Genomic DNA, 18,142 nt, shown 5'->3' with positions numbered 1-18,142 from the left:
TGGCAAAATCATGACAAAACCTCCCCTCATCATCTGTCTTATTTGAATGGGTCAGCCATTCCACGTTATGGACGTTGAAGTCACCACAGATGTGGATGTTAGCCGAGGGATGTGAAGACAGTATGTGGTCTATTTTCTCAGATATGCTCTTAAAGATAGTAACTCCGCTGTTGTGGGGCCTATAGAGGGCAAATATAAATGCAGTGGTGTTAGCAAGTGCAACCCTGAAGCACATATAGGGTAAATTAGGATCTTCTCTAGAGATATCCCTGCCACATGGGAAGCCATCCTTAATGTAGGCACATATTCCATGCCCATGGCGATCTTGGGAGTCAGATTTAGCTGTTAAATTGGAGTATCCATTAATTATGAACTCATCTAGGGAAGTGGTCGGCCCTATTCCAGTTTCACATAGAAATAATATGTCCGGTTTCGTTTCCTGTAATTGGGTTTCAACCTCTGGAAGGTTGGAACGTAGACCCCTGATATTGGAGAAGGAGACCTGGTAGTAGGGGTCTACGCTGGAAGATGGGGTTCTAGGTTTAATCGAGTTTTTATTCTGGTGATATTTCATGTTGAGGTTTGGGGATTTGTGGAATAGGTCGGCATACTTGGTTAGAGCAGTACAGAGAGGGAAAGTAAGAGAGAAAAAGACAGGAAAATTTTTTTTTTTTATTTGTAGCACACGAAAAGGCAAAGCCGTAACAATTACCCACTAATATGGCATCGAGAGGCCCCACCAGAGACTACTGCATGGTCCAGATCCACTCACCAAATGGCAATACAGCAGTCCCAGTACTTTGCGCCTGCTGATAGGACAGCCTCCTTAGTGGTTAATCCAAGGTTCAGGTCCCTGACTATCAGGCGGATAACGTCAGCCCAGACAAAACGTTTACCTCCAGCACCCTTACTAGTGACATGGCAACAAGGACAGACAAAGACAGAAAAATATCCGACATCTCAGACTACTGGTCACCAAGTAGTACCGACCTTTAAGCAGTTTTTCTTCACCCTTTGTCAGAAACATCACTCATTGAATGAGGACTGAATGACAAAATAGGAGAAGCGAGAGTTACTGGAGCTGCCGATAACACATCCACTGTATTATCTACTCTCCATTTAAAAAAAAAAAAAAAAAAAGGGGGGGGGAGAAAGGGGAATGGGTACAAGTGACTTATATCTAAGTAGTAAGTCCGGTGCGAACTTAATAATTCATGGCATTTTGGTGATAATCTCCCCTCCCATATTAATGGGTGGAAGTTTGTCGTTATCTATCTAGTTTGAATCATAAAAGTTTCATCTTATAATTAATTAAAATCCAATAATTAACTATTATCAATTTGTAAAGACTGCTTAATATTAATTTACATTAGAGTTTAAATTATTTTTCAAGGTTTTAATTTAGGAGGTCCGTTTTCATGAGTGACTTTCTTTGCGCTGTATTATATTTCGAATGTACTTGAACATAAAGCTAACTATATAAGGTAGGATTCGAAAACTAGAAGAAAATATTTTCAATACAGGCAAGCTTGCAGTAATTGTATATATTAAGTATACTACTTAATAAAGTCCTAAGTTTATCTACTCTAGAGAATAATTTCCGGCATTTTTTTTTTTTTTTTTTTTTTTTTTATCGTTAGTTGCCGGCATTTTGTTTGTTTTAAAACGTTCAGCTTTGTAGCAGGAGGGCTGGACGGATAATACGGAATACAGACAAAAAGACAGGAGAAATACAGACAAAATACATAAAACACGAAAAGCAAATTTAAAACAATGTAACAAAACATTTAGGATTAGTTTAGAAAAAAAAAAAAATAAATAAATAAAAATACTTAACGTTTTTGCACTAGAGATTCCGCCAGCGGTTTTTTTATCAACTGTTAGCTAGCATATGGCTTACTAGAGTGACAGGAGATTTCTATTTCCGGATGACTTGATCGAGTGCCTATCTATAGAATAAAAGTCGTAACGTTTCTATGTGTAAACAATATCTAATTTACATTTTTTTTTTTTGTTAAAAAAAAAAAAAATTCTAGCTTTTTTTTTTATAAAGTCCTAAGTTTATCTACTCTAGAGAATAATTTCCGGCATTTTTTTTTTTTTTTTTTTTTTTTTTTTTTTGAATTGTAAGATTTGTAGTCATCGACTGGTTATAAGAACACTGGTTTAAAATGCTGCCTATTCTTAGTCACAAGTTAGAATTTTGCCTTTTTGTGGATTTTTCTTAATATATTATCATCCATTTATTTAATCTAAAGTTTGTCTACACATGATACCAATGTATTTATAGAGAAAAAAAGCAATGCTTAACAAAAAGAAAAATAGGTGCTATCCACTAAAATTATTAGATGGACTTGATACATCTCACATTTAAGAAAAACATGTATGGAGCTGCAATCTGGATGACAAATTATCTCCTTTCGACTATTTCTGGGTATTTAAGATTTTCATTAATAGTGCTTCACTCACAAGACAAAAATAGTTGTATTAATGATGAGACTCGATTGTAGATGAGAACATCAGCAACAACTAGGCATTACTTGTGTTCCAAACTTTAAAAAAAGTGCTTTAAAATAAGTCAAAACACTAAAGCCTTTTTCAGTTTGTTGTTTTTTTTGAGGGGAGGGGGTTTGGAGGCGCCCCTATTATTCCACAGAAACACAAGCTCCTTCAGTATTTGACAGACTATGGATACCCACATAAGGGTGCCTGCATGTGAAATTTTGGTAGGAGGAGGTGCGCAATCTCCACCCACACATCCCCTGAGTCGACATTGTTAAATACCAGTGGCAAGTGAAGTGTATGTATGGGGCAACTGGAAACAAATGCCGAGATAAGCGGAGAGCACATACAGCACCTAGAATTGCTAAATAGTAACCCATCTGGTACTAATCAGACTCAATGTTGCTTAACTTTGGTGATCTGAACTGGTGTGTCAATGTGATTATGCCGTATATATATTATCCCAAAGTTATTACAGGTCTTAAGGGAGCCATTAAAGTAAGTGATGACGTCCTTTGTTTTAAATTGGACCAGCAGGACCATGATCAAAACCTATGTGCAATATTCCAACATCTTCATGAAAAAGGGCTCACTTTAAACGGTGGTAAATGTGAGTATAACAAGAGGTCACTGGAATTCCTCGGACACGCTTTTGGTAACAGAGGCATCAGCCCAAGCAATCTCCAAATTCAAAGGATCTTTGAATTACCCAATCCCAAAAATGCATCAGAAGTCAGAAGCTTGTTGGGAATGACTAACTTTTGCGGCACACAATTCATTCCAAACTAAGCAACCCTGACTCATGAACTACGTTAGTTGATAAAAAAGAACACACAATGGTCCTGGACTGAACTCTAGACGGAATGTTTCAAAACCCTCAAGAATGCCTTGAGCAAAGCATGCTCACTCTCATACTTTGACCCGAACAAACACACTGAAATGTACACTGATGCTTGCCAGTAGGCATTTCTGCTGTGCTGTCACAAAATGGACGAGTAGTACAATTTGCAAGCTGAGCATTATCCACAGTGGAACAAAGATTCTCCCAAACAGAACGCAAAGCATCATAAGGGCATGCAAACACTTCCACATATTTTCAGAGGCCGATTCACTGTCCACACAGATCACAACCATTAACAACGATTTTCGATAACACCCGCTCCCAACTATCAGCGTGCATTGAACGCTGGGTTTTGAGAACACAGCCCTATTAACTGTCATATGCCGACTAGGCCACGACAACCCAGCCAACTCTCTTAGCCGCCAACCAATACACCTACCACCAAGCAACAGGGAGCAGAAGATTGCAGAGGAATATAAAACTACATTCTCTCAACTTCAACCCCCAAAGCAATGACAATTGATGAAGTTGCAGTAGAAACTGCAAAAGACAAGACTCTCACCACCATTATTCAAATCATTCTTACCAACAAATGGCATGCCATCGAAGGCATAAACAAAGCAAAATTTCACACCCTGCATGCCAACCGTATTAAACTTTCATTAGCACACGAGGATAGCATCATCTTAAAAAAACGCTGGAACACTACAAAACAGAGCTGCCAAGATAGCACACGAAGGACATGAAGGCATAATGAAATCCATGGTTCTCCTCTTCAAAACGTCTCGTTCAAAAACATGCAACCCTTAGTAGAAGAAAAACATTAAAAAAACTTTTTCCAAATCAGGACAAATCTGCTAGAGAACCACTACAAATGTCCCCACTACCGATAACCCCATGGTCAGAAGTTAGTGCTGATTTTGGACGTCTCCAGAATGGGAAATCTCTGCTCGTTGTCACGCTATGTCGTGGTTGATATTCTAGATTCCATCTCAGTCATACCTCGCTTGGACAAGATATTTACAGAATTCGGAATACCAGCATCCCTCAAGTAGGACAATGGCCCGCTATTCAACAGTTTTGATTTCAAGGCCTATGCCTCCATCGCCAGTTTCAGACACAGGAAGATAACGGCCCTATGGCTTCAGGCCAATGCTGAAACAACGCTTTATGCGCACTGTAAAAAAAATCCGTCAAAGCTGCCCTAATCAAAGGTCAGAGCTGGAAGCATGAATTATTCAAGTTCCTACTGGACTACCAAACACCACCACACTACATCACCGGAGTACCCCCATCTTCAATCGTATTTGGTTAGACCATAAAAAAACCGCCTGCCACACCTGATGACACCCATAGCCGAAGACCCCAGTATTAGACAGCGTGACATTCAAGGGAACGATAAAGCGATATGCTGATAAGAAAGCATACATGAAACACAGTGATCTCAGCGTAGGTGACACAGTAATCGTGAAGATCGACCACACCTCAAAGGCTTTCACACTCTACCAACCCAACATATTAATTGTAACAAAGAAAAAGGGGTACATGATTAACGCCACACACAAGGGTAACAAAATTACAAGAAACACCAGCTTCTTCTTCAAAAAAAAAAATCCCTAACCGCTAACAAAGCCCACACATGACCCACTTGATTACTCCTCATCTGAAGATGAAAGCTATACATAGGAATCAACACCACCAGCTCCAGAAGACAACCAGTCACAACACGCCTCAAACCTCAGGTGTTCAAGCCGGACAAGACGACCCTCCGAAAGATTCGATTACTAACCCCGCCCACCTCCCAAAAATAAAAAATAAATAATTTTTTTTAACTAACAATTATCAGTTATTGTTGTACAGAGATTTTATTTTTTATATAAAAAAATAAAACCTCTGTACAACTGATAATTGTTATTCTCTTCACTCAGGTTAACAGACGTCTTTTTATGCAATAAATCGTTGCAGATAATCCAGCCACCTCTCTTTCTGAATAAACTCTCCTGACGTTAAATAAATAAAATAAATTTAAAAAAAAAAAAAAAAAAAAAAAAAAAAAACGCAATGTAATATCTTTTTGTAAACATTACGTTAATAGAAGGGAAATAACTGAATGGCCGGAGTTACGGCCCCTGAACCATCCGAGCTCTGAATCACTCTGGATTTTAACATAGCTTGAGACACGTGCTTGTTTTCTTTTCCCTCCTAATCAACATCCATCTCAAGATGCTATTTGTGATAATAATTGATATTTAGCGAATATCGATTATCTATATACTAAATATCACAATATAGACATGATATGACATATGTTCATTCAATTATGTTTACAAAATATAGTTGTATATTTTTTACTGCTTTACTATCAAATAAATGTCATCTATATTATTTCAAATATTTAAAAAAGGTAGAATTTATAACATTGACATAAAAATTCTATTCAAAATAGCATCTATATGCCTTTTTATAGTCAATCCAGACCATACTGAGATTTCTTCCTCTCCTTTTGCAGTCTTCAAGGATGGTTTTATTGATGGACAGTTGATCTTTTGTTTCTAGTTGTTTTCTTATACATCCTTTTTGCTCATTTTCTAGGTCATGAATGATAGACTATTATGTACGGGCAAAAATGGGCAGACAAAGATAGGGGGGACCTAGTTTTGGAAGCCGATTTATCATAATTTTTTTGTAGGTTTCTGACTACTTTTTGATTGTATTTGAAAGATTAGAGACTAAAGTTTATTTCCAAAAGAAAAAAAAATATTTGTACACGTGAAAAAAAAAGTTATGAAAATGTTTTCACGGCGAACTAACCAATTCAGCTAAATTTTGAAGTTAAATAAATTCATTGTAAAAATCCTTTAACAGATAAACATTAGTTTTCTGGGACTATTTCAAAGATAATTATGTACGAGCCTTTTTCAAGTCTCACACAAAACACACATTCATATTTCAAGCTGTCATATACATACGCGCACACAAACATACGCGCCCACGTCCACACACGTACATACACTCACATTCACGTATATATACACACACACTTACGTATACACATGTACTCACACATGGACGACGTCACTTCCGCTTTCTAAGGAAATACACATGCGCAAAAGCAAAAACGAGTATAAAAACAAGGCGATAAGCTGTTTCTAACTCTCTTAAGGACCAACGAGAGAGGTTGGGCTAACAAGCCGCGCGCCGTTTTGGCGCGCGCACGCGCACCTCACGCCCACTTCCTACTATGTATGGGGCACGAGCTAAAGGCTGTATGTATACATTCTCACCCTTTCTCTTTCCACCTACTACTGGCCACTAAGAACACCTTCGCGTCGCTGACTACTAACTGATGACAACTCTAATATCCTCTCCTTTGTCTACACGCTGGACTACCATTCTCAATTTTCCTACAACATTTATTTCTCTTCCCACACGCGAACAAACAATAGTGACCCGAACTTGAGATGAAAACACGTTTCCTATTCTTGCTACAACACTAGTCCTGCAACGGACATTGGTTACATACGCGCGGACATGTTATAACTAAAATGTTCATTCCTTTCCACAGCAAATAAACGACATTTATCTTATCCATTAATTGAGTCTTTGTTTCCTTCAATTCCCATTCGTTTCATTATTATTTTGTAACGGGATTGGGGTATTTATATATCCTAGTCCCCTACAATTAGTAAAGTCTTAAGATATTGAATTAAATAAAAAAAATACCTTGTTTGTACAAAAAATAACTTAATCAACCGTCAAAAAGCAACTAATTCTACCATTCGGCAAAAACGCAACAAATAAAGGTTTGTAAACACGATTATACGAAAGCCCAAAATTACAGCCAATCGAAACGCTATTTCAAAATGAAGTCATGATATTAAAAGGAGGTAGGGGAGTCAGATTTTTTTTCCTCCCCCAGACGTGCATCCGTACATTCCTATTCTGAACGTTTGTATCAATTTTTATCCTTTTTTAATTTAATTATTTTTTATGTACCTGTTTATAAATTTTTTTTTTTTTTTAATTATTGTTCGAGATTATATAAAAATTATGTTACGCCGAAAGTTTCACATTCTTGCGAGCAAGGAAATTATTAAGATCTTGCATATAAAAATTATGTGAAATTTGTAATTTAAAAAAAAAAAGTAGAAATATTTTTGCTATTATAATATTTTTGTGAAATGTAAAATAAGCAATGCTAAATTCAATGATAATATTGGTAGTTCGACAAATTTATTTTTCTTCGAGTTATATCGAATTCATTAATACAGACTTTAGGGCTTTTTTCGTAATGTTTCTGTAAAAATTATTTTATTTTTATTGTTACAAATTACGATGCTTTATTTATATAAAAAAAGAAAAAATAAATTCTTGCATTTTTTATTTACTACTGAAAACCATAATTTTAATAAAGGTATTTTTTGCTTAAACAAAATAATACATTTCCACTAAGATTTAAATAATAATAATTAGTTCATTATATTCCACGATCATTATTCGATAAATACTGAAAATTTCATTAAAATTGGTTAATTTCCTGATTTTTGGTGAGTTTTTAAATAAAGGAATCGAAATGTTTATAGATTTTGAGCATTGGCATTCATTTTGCCCGTACCTATAGACTATCAAAGAAAAGTATTTTCTATTTGATTTAAAATTCAGTATGTATGAAAACGCAACAAAATTCACTAAAAACTTATCTTATTTTAGTAATAAAAATCATTTTAATGGATGAATTCTTTTACTTAGTTCTTCTGTTTAAAATTTACTTTTAATAAATTGGAATAATCATATTTTTGTTCACTACTATAAATTTTTTCAGTTAAAAATAATATTTCTGTTTTCCTTTGTAGGAATTGTTTGTCATGATCCTATTTTAAAGAATTTTCAACAAACTCGAAAAAACAGAGAGTTTGTTGCTCAGATGAATTGTGGCAAGAGTAAGGTAAGGCACTTTTCACAAATTTTGTGATTCTTTCATTTTCTTTGCTTTACTCATTGAATGCCAATAATTATGTCGGATTATTTAGAGCAAAAGTAAAAAACATTGTTGTGATATTGGCAGATTTTCAATATGATCACTGGAAGCTAACCCGACGGACCAAACAAGGGAAAATATTTTCTTCCTTTAAAGAATTACACAACAAGTATAAAGTTATATAATAGGAATAATCTCCAAAACATAGAAAAATATATTAAAGGTGAACAGAGTATTTTAGCAATCACCACTAATTTTGTGTTTTTATGTGAAAAAAGATGATTTCATTCTCCTTATACAACAAAAGTTGATAACGATATTTACACTTTATCTATTTTGGCGACTGAATTGGTTATTCTCTAATAAGAAAGAAATTTTTCAGAACATAAAGATGAAAAATATTTTAAGAGTTTGATTTCTTACATTTTGATTAAAAATAATTAAAAGTAAAAACCTTAAAAAAAAAAATCATCTTTCAAATCCTAAACTCACCCATTGGATAAAACATTTCATTGAAAACTTCTTTATTTCTGACAGCGTCGTCCAGCTTCAGCAGGAGCATCAACTTCGTCCAGTCATGGCAACCGTACCAGTTATTTTAGACGTGGTATGTCAGGCCTGAACAGTGAAGAGATAAAAATTGTTCGAAGAATCAAAGAAGAAGAAGCAAGAAAAGGAGGATGGATACGATTGTTCCCTTCTCCGGATTCCTGGGATCTGTACTCGTAAGTGTGTCTCTTGGAAACTTCTCTTCTACTAAATGAAAATTACAATTGTTTATATTTTGAAAATATTCTGTTTGTCATTAATATCTTTTTCTTAAGAGAAATCAAGTTCAATGTAGTTGATCTAAAATTTTGTGATTAAATATGAATCAAATACTTAACTATTCTTTTTGCTCTGGATCCAGACTTTCTATATTGGATGGGGGTGGAGGGTAGCATGATTGGCATGATAGAAACTGTTGTGGACTATTTCAAATAGTTTCTAATCTGATGCATTCAGTTATGCTTTGGGAAAGTTATTCTCTGCTCAGTTATAGATAACAATCTGTGTTCAACTAACCATGTACAATGAACCATTTTATATATTAAAAATGTATCAATTCTCTCTCTCCTTCTATGGGTAAAATTGTAAAACAGACTAAACTCTAAAAACTTGAGAGGTGTTTAAATGAAAAAAAAAGTAACATGAATTCAAATTGACTTTACATCATGAATGAAACTGTTATGACAAAAATAGTGGCTTGAGGAAGTGACAGATTATGGATGTAGGCAAAAAAAATAAGTATGAAACCTAATCAAAAAGATGAGACATGATCATAGAAGAAACTTTTCATTGAAAGTTTCTTTGAAGCATATGGAAAGCTCTACTTGGAAATGTATGGACCAATAATGTCAAAAGATTAGCAGAGCTTACAGGATATTTAGGAAGAGCACTAGATTAAATGTAAACACAGCTTTCATGAATAGCTTTAGTGTTACAACAAGTGTTGAAAAAATGAACCTCAGTGAAATGACACCAGTTGCAAGATTGTTAACAAGTAAAAGAAACTTGAAGCAACAATGGACAAATGAAATTCAATTCTTTAAATGTGGAGGACTGCATCTAATTAGAAAGGAGCCACTGAAATCTAAGGTGCAATTGCAAGATTGGAATATATTAAGAGAGGTTTCTCTCTCTCGTTCAAAGAAACAAAGACAAGAGCAGTGTAGAAGCACATACCAAAGTTTCAATGAATATGATGTGGCAGCAACATATTTTGTTGAACATTCAACACATAACATGGAATGAGAATATCAATATGAAAATAATATGAAATAAGTAAAATGTAAAGGAATGCAGTCAGTGAAAATACAGGCATATGGAGTGAAACTAAAAATGGAAATAATTGATTGATTTGACCATCAAAAATTGCAGCGTCAAATTGGGAAAGATAAACTTCTGCAGCTGCTCAAATCTCAAACTATTGGAAAACGAAGGTTGATGGAAAGATCTTGGCGGTGATATGAAATTAGATAGAAGAACCTTCAGTAATAAAAAATAAAGTGGAGTATTATAAAAATTATCTAAAAGAAAAGAGATTAATTTGAGAAGGATGTGCAAAGATGTTTTGCAGCAAATTGAAAGGAGTGATGACAGTGATCTAGCCTACAAAACAAAATACTTTTGACAATCAAACCACTATATAGTGTGTCATACTTAGATGTGTGGGATAATAGATGTGTGAAATAGGAAGTTTCTAGAGAAATAGTAGTCAAATGACAATTGAAGATTCTGGATGAGTTGATAAGTTTTATTTATATCTTTGTAAAAAAATAAAGCGGATTCTCTAATGCAAATTAATAAAAGGTGGTTGGCCATTAAGAATAATGAAGAAGCTCCAATATGTTGTTTCACAAATGGAGAACTAGAAGAATTACATAGTATGCACCACCTGGGAGTGGACAGAACTTTATATTTGGTGTGAAAAGTTAAGCTGCTTTTAAGAAGAAAGTCAGAAATTGTATTGGATGTTGGAAAGTATACAAAACTCAAGGAAAAAGATAATCTTTTGCTTTTAATGAAGTAAGAAGATTGGAAAATATAACTTAAAATATTTTGCTTTGACTTCCAAATGGTAACCCATCTCAGTACTGACCATGATAAATGTTGCTTAACTTCAATGATCTGTAAAATTTGATATAAGTTTAAGATAAATGTTTAAATAACAACATCAAATATTGATTTCAGTTTTGTTACTGGAAATCAGTTTTATAACATTTTCAAATATTAAATAAGATCATTCATATTATTTGGATTTCTTGGATTACTGTGCTCATCTCGAGTGTCATTTTTGGAACACGTTTCGGTCCAATGTAACCTCTGACCTTCTTCAGGTGTATGTTAAAGTTCAACATAAAGATTCCTGAGTTGAACAAGATCCAAATAATACACAAATAATCAATCCTCATCTCAAAAATTTAGAAATAAAAATAGAAATTTTAATGCAGAAATAATTTCTACTATTATATTAAGGGAACTTTGTGTGTGAATTCATTTGTAAATGGCTAGGCCAATGTTTTTTTTTTAATTTCACACAAAGGTATTTGACGTGTCTGGAAGTGTTCTTACACAAGTTTTGTATTGGAATGCGTCTCATAAGTATCGCTAATTGAAAATATCTGATTAAAGGAAAAAGTCCGATTTTTACCAAAGTTAACATTTTTATACAACCTAACATCACAAGTGCATTTGAGAAGTTTTATCACCGCACAAGCAGAAAGGCACAGCCTATAAAATCTACTGTAGATTCTTTTATAAGATGGGCACATTTTAAAAAACAATTGAACCATGATATTTGACTTAACTTTAATTCAAGTGATTTTGTAAAAACTAATTTCATAAAATAAACGGTTCTTTTGATAAGACAGGAACACATTTGAAATGAATGTTTCTGTTTAGAGCACAACTGAACCATGATACTTGACTTTTGCATTTTAGAAGCCATTATTTATAGATAATTTCATAAAATCAGCAGTAGATTCTCTACAGGTCAATGTAGACTATAATGTATTATGGACTAAATCAGTGCAAGGAGGCATATGAAACTTCCTCCCAGTACACTACGGATGTTGATTAGAGCAATCGATTTGATTAAAAAAATGGGCAATTTCGATGGCAATAAAAGTATGGGAGGGTGGAATAGTTGTTGATCCTCATTCAATCCCAGTCAATATCAGGTCTTCCTGGTAGTTATTAAATAGTGTGTGTATATATATATATATATATATATATATATATATAAGTTTGCTGGTTACAGTTAAAATTCCAAAAAACAACATATAGACACATATATTTGATTTAAGAATTTATTGTTTGACAAAAGGGGGTTATGTTAATTTCCTTAATCCATGAATTTTCAATATTGACTCATGTCATCAGAGGAAATGAAATGCGGTTAGCGAAATGTTTGTGTGAACATGGACATTTAATGGAGTTATACACCTTAGCCGTATATTAGTACACTCTAGCTGTCTGTATCTCCCTGGACCATATCAATGCGCAAGCAAATGGGGATATTCCCCTCTCTAAAATAGAATCATTAGATAAACCCAATCATTTGTTGATGTATGTATATCTTTAACGGTAGGTGCACGCTCTCTGTATTAGTATGTTAGATTTATCTTTTTAGACATAACACTTATGTAGATGTTTATTTGCTGTATGTATACGATGGTATGCATATGGGGCCGTGACTTGCATGCTTGCACTTGCTTTTAGCGATGATCAGCCGTGTATATGGGTACAGTTGTACACTCGAGTACACGCGCATGCATACATGCCCAGCTGTATAAGTAGTTCCCTTCTCTAATATGTGTGCTTGCGTGTATGCGTTATGATATGTATATATGTAATTGAGTACACATGTGCATTAGTATAAGGATGCGTGTGTATATAAGTCTGTATTTATGTATGCATGGTATGGATCAGTGTTTGTGCGTATGTGTATACTATGTATATGTGTATGTCTATATATGTATATGTACATATGTATGTGTGTCTGTGGGTATATATGTGCTTATATCTGCACTTATGTTTAGGTTTGACAGATGGATATACAAGCAATTATTATATAAATAGATAAATTCAACCACGTTTGGGCAATCCCACACCCAGCCCCGCATTTAAATCAATTCTCCCCATTATAAAAATAGCTAATTAACCACAGTATATAAAGCACTCACTCAAACATCAATTCTAACTCAACGAACAACAAAACAAACTCATCCATACTTCGCCTCCAAACAGAAATATATACATTTTAAATAAAATTTAAACAAACTTAATTAAACCAGATCACACTACGACAACAAGCATAATGAACTGACTGTATCTCACCTAATCAAGTCACCTTTAAATATACAATCAAAATTAAAAGAATCCAACCTTAAACTCACTTAAATAAGTAACCCTCCAAGCATTCCAAAATTTCAGACCATGACCCGTCTCTATCTCCACCTCACCCATCCGCACAGCAAAAACAGCACACCCACCCCTGTCACGCACACTCTCATTGAAATTCACAAGAATATCCATTTCCCATTTGAGCTTGAAATCAAGAGGTCAACCCTCTTAAAGAATACTAAAATACAATCCCCCCCCCCCCCGCCGAAAAAATTCCATTAAGCACCTGTATGCTCGCCTAATTTTAACCTTCCCCCCTCTCTCTTTACCCTCTCTACTTCACCCCACTTTCCTCTTTCCCTCATCTAAAAGGCTTCCCTCACCCACTATCAACAAGTAAGCGAACTATCTTTCTACCGGGACTCACACTAGAAGCAAATCGTCCAACGCACCGCTCTGAATATCATCTCCCGGATTATTTTGCTATTTTGCTACCTATACTATTGATTTCGAGGTCCATTGCATACATAACTCAATGCTCAAATTCTATTACTCACGGGGATAATTACAATGTAATGGTATATCCACCAAACATCTGATACACTTTGTCAACACCGAGAAAGCTTTTGGACCACATCAACCAACACACACTCAACGCAACAACGAATAAGGCTGCCCCGTATACTTTTCGAAAAATCAATAAGGAGCAATACGCTTTTGCTATATGGGAATATCACTTTCTCCCCTGGATCTATTTTCTGCCCACCTGGATTTATAACCCCAAAGGAAATTGTACTCCTTCCGATAATGGATTGCCCAGGTTGTATCAACTTCTCTTTTCGTAAATTTTTTTCCATATAATTATCGACAACCACCCAAAAACTATTTTTAATAATTGTGCTGAAAAGCAAAATAGCATTCACTCGCAGCTAAACATTTTGCTAACTGCATTTCATTTCCTCTGATGATATGAGCCATTGTTGAAAATCCATGGATTAAGGAAGTTAACATAACCCCTTCTATATATTCCTTTTGTCAAACAATAAATTCTTAAATCGAATATGTGTTTATATGTTGTTTTTCAGAATTTAAAATTTAACCACTAAACTTATATATTGCTCTATTCTTAAATATTGAGCTTTTCCTTTTTGGCTAGGATCACTTTGAAAGTATTACTTCAAGTAATATCTATCAGGATTTTTCATCTGAATTCTATCAGTGTCTTATCTCGCTTATCTAGAAGCTCCCTTTTCCTGGTTGAGCTTCTCTATCCTTACCAAAAATGTTTGACAAGGAATATATATCCCTTTCTGCTAAAACTATCCCCATTCCCTCTAATTCATCTTTCATCCACAAGCTTAAACAGGCTATCAATAAATTCCTCATTAATATTAGATGGAAGGCATACCATTTTGATATGCGCTCCAACAAACAGTATAAAAGCAAAACACACATCCCACACCCCGAATACTGTAGAAATGACCTCCCAATTAATTCTAATAGAGAACTAAAACTGAAAATTGAAAGAGCTGCCACCAATTTCTATGAACTTAAAACTTAAAATGAAACACCTACCATCCAGCAAAATTGCACGCGCAGATGGTTTGTCCAGGTTGATCCCAAATAAAACTGAATTACTTGAAGAAACTGTTATAGCTGCACTAAAAGAAGAAAATGAACTAACAGATATATTAATAAATACTGTTAGGGAACTTCCGGTAACACTTGAGGAAATAAAGAAAGCAGCAAGAACAGATGAATACATTAACAAAATAAAAAAACAAGTGGGACAAAAAGAAAAGAAGAGGAAAGGATTAACAGTTTTTCCATTTTTAAAGTGTTGTTTGCGTAACACTGCTGTCCGAACTTTTACTTTCTGGTTACCACTTGACACGTCTTCTCTCCACTCCAAAACGAACTTCTGCAACTTTAGCTTTTCTCTCCCCGAATCCGACTTTTCTCTTCTACAAATACAACTTCTCTGCTCGCAATCTAACTTCAGAATGCCTTCCTTCTCCAAATCACTCCTCTTTTATCTCCAATCAGGAGCATCTCATTTGCATACCTCGTGGTCACCCTGTAGGCATATAAAGAAACAGGGCAGCCATTTTTGTTTCTTCTTCATTATGAACACGAGGTAAGCCACACAAAAACGCGGTCGGTCGTTCTTGTTTCTTTTTTCTTCATTTACACCACACGCCCCCCTGATCTTCGAGATCAATAGGATACTTCGTAATCCTCCATCCAAGCAGGCCGCCTCCTCTCACGTCGAGGCCTCTGGGGGACAACTTCTCAGGGGTTAACGTTTTCAGGTTCACTACAACGTGGGCCTAAGTCAGGTCGAGCAGCATCATTTGCTTCTCGGTGGCCCTCGATTTCCTCTTCTTCACTGCCCTCACTGCATACCGGCAATGTCACACGACGCAGGTCTAAGATATGCTGGGGAACGCCATTCACCATCACATTGTTCTTCGACTGCAATCCTGTTACAACCCCTCTTTTCCAACGAGTGGTACACTGTGCATTGGGGGGTTTCACCCACACCTCTTCACCTACTTTGATAGTGGCTTCTTCACTCTCAATTCCTGCTGTTTTGTTGCACAGATGCCGCCACTTATATGTGAAAACGGCCCTATGAGGCACAGTTGTCTCATCTTGTTTGGTCTTCGGCGAGATGTTATACCAAAACACCGCCTCTATGGGTGATACGTTGCTTTTTTCCGCAGCGGCTTTAATGGTGCGATGATTCCTCTCCACTATTCCGTTGCCACTTGGCCGATACGCTGCTCTGAAAAATTGCCTTACTCCCCACTTATCGCACACCCCTTTAAAGGCTTCTGATCAGAAAGCGGGGCCATTGTCCATCAGGAGTTCCTCAACCGGCCCTCTCTCCAAAAATATCTCCTCGATGACCCCTCCGATCGCCCATGCAGCTTCTGCCCTGATCTCTCTCCAGATGGCAAACCTTCCCGGTCCACAGTCGGCCATCGACAGATACAATTTGTGGCGATAGTGTGTCACATCAATGGCCAATCGCTTCCAGTCCTCCGCAACGTGTAGCTCTCCTGCTTCGTGTCTGGACGGTCCAGGGTCAATTGATTGGCACTCTCGACAGTTCTCCACCACCTCCCGCAGACTGAGAAGAGTTCTCGCCTCGTCAGCTCAGATCCGACTTCAGGTATTGCATTCCCTCATTCGAAGACAAGGCTTTCTTTTCCATCTCGCCTTAGTTTCAACCCCAGCACCGCTCCTCCATCTAGGGCCTCCGCCGGTTTTGCAGTTAACCCATACTTCTTGACATGGCTTCTTACTTTCTCTGCTGTCACCTCTGCCTCCTCCACCAGGATGTCATCAATGTACGAACTAGTGGCCTCATCCACTGTACAGTCTTTGCTCAGCACTGTTTTCAGCACGGCAGTCATAATTTTGGGGGCTGAACTCAGCCCAAAGCCTAACCTCGTCAGACAATACACCCGCCCCTTGTACCGGACCAGTTGGTACTGCCAGAGTTTTTCATCTACATGGATCTGCAGATATGCCGATTTCAGATCGACAATCTTAGTGGCCCGCCCCATTCTTCTCCATTTCCTCATGACCTCCTCACATACGTCGATCCCCGTTCCAGTGTGGCAGGCTACGTGTCTGTTCAATTCCCTAAAATCCAGCACGGGCCTAATCTTGTTTTTGGTAGGCTGAACAACCGCCAGTAGTGGCAACACTCCTTCCTTTTTCTTCCCCTGTCCACGGTTTCAGAATTCCTTCTTTTATCCACCTCTCCACTTCTTCCTCGAATCCTTTTCTTATTTCTCCTCGCAGGGTGTTTGCGTAGCAGCCCACCTTATTCTGTAGTTCTGGGGGCCCGGAAATCCATTTCCATTCCACCGTCCACCTCACGCCATCAAACTTCGCCAGGAAATCTTTGTCCTCAATGCAGCAAACCTCCGGTTTTGGGGTTCTGACGGTTCTATCACCTTCCACTCCTGCCATCCCCACTGCGTCGAGACGTCCAAACGTCACTTGGCCCCCTCTTAACATAGCGCCCCCCAGTCGGTTAATTGCACTCATACCTATAATCACGTCGACACCACCGACCAGATGATTCAACACTAGGGCTTGCAGTCCAATGGGCACCCCTTGCACCATTACTTCCGCTGTCGTCTCTCCTAGGCATTTCACATCCCTGCCATCCACGGTCCTAATAATCCTGGTTCCGCTCCATGACCTCGCGACATTCCTCGCTAACAACGTTGTAGTGCAGCCTGTGTCGACAAGGGCTATGGCTCTCTTCCCATTGACTACCACCGGTAACCGAGGCAATGTTCCATCATGCGCCATTTCCACACAGAAGGGGTAACCACTGGCGCAATAGCTCCCCTTCACTCATTTCCCTGGTCCCGTGCAGCAACACAATAGCGGCTAATATGCCCCACTTGTCCACATCGGTAGCACGTGATCCCCGGTCTCGGCTCTTTGCAGTCCTTGATCAGATGAGGACCCTTGCACCTGAAACACTTGATGGCAGGTCTCCCCTCCTGTCGCCTCGCCGGCTGCCTCTCATTCAAGTGAGGCCTCATGCACATATTTCCACTCACAGCTGCAGCCACGATTGGGCTTTTAACATTTTTCACTAGGACTCTGGCATGGACCAAGAGATCGTCCACTTCCATAGAATGGATCGCCGTGATTCTCTGCATTTTCGCAGAGATTTCCTCTGGAAAGCTGTTCACTAGGTACAGCTTTACCGTCATCTCCAGGCTCCTCCCCACGTAACCAGCCAACCCTGCCAGTCTCCTGATCTCTGCCGCAAAGATGTCAACGGACTCGCCGGTCCACCTCAAACTTGACAGCTTACCAAGTGCTTCAAATGGGCCCTCAGCGAAGGCCAATTTCAGCCTTTGCTCCACTAAGGCAAGGTCTTCCTTGTCTTCATCTCG

At 37.3% G+C, this 18,142-nt stretch overlaps 1 protein-coding gene across 2 annotated transcripts in view; it reads left to right on the top strand.

Moving 5' to 3' along the window:
• The window catches only part of LOC145255738 (tubulin polyglutamylase TTLL5-like), a 459,668-nt gene that overhangs the window by 313,191 nt on the left and 128,335 nt on the right, over positions 1-18,142 (top strand). For both annotated transcript variants that reach the window (XM_080114369.1, XM_080114368.1), the window contains exons 16-17: positions 8,197-8,288; positions 8,859-9,046. In XM_080114369.1, coding sequence (XP_079970495.1) covers positions 8,197-8,288; positions 8,859-9,046 — 280 coding nt within the window. The remainder of the gene's footprint in view (positions 1-8,196; positions 8,289-8,858; positions 9,047-18,142) is intronic.

Source organism: Euprymna scolopes, chromosome 31 (genome assembly GCF_053919585.1).
Source record: "Euprymna scolopes isolate OS-2025 chromosome 31, ASM5391958v1, whole genome shotgun sequence".
Lineage (NCBI taxonomy): Eukaryota > Metazoa > Mollusca > Cephalopoda > Sepiida > Sepiolidae > Euprymna > Euprymna scolopes.
Note: the sequence above shows the minus strand (reverse complement) of the source record. Positions and strands in the feature narration are given on the sequence as shown.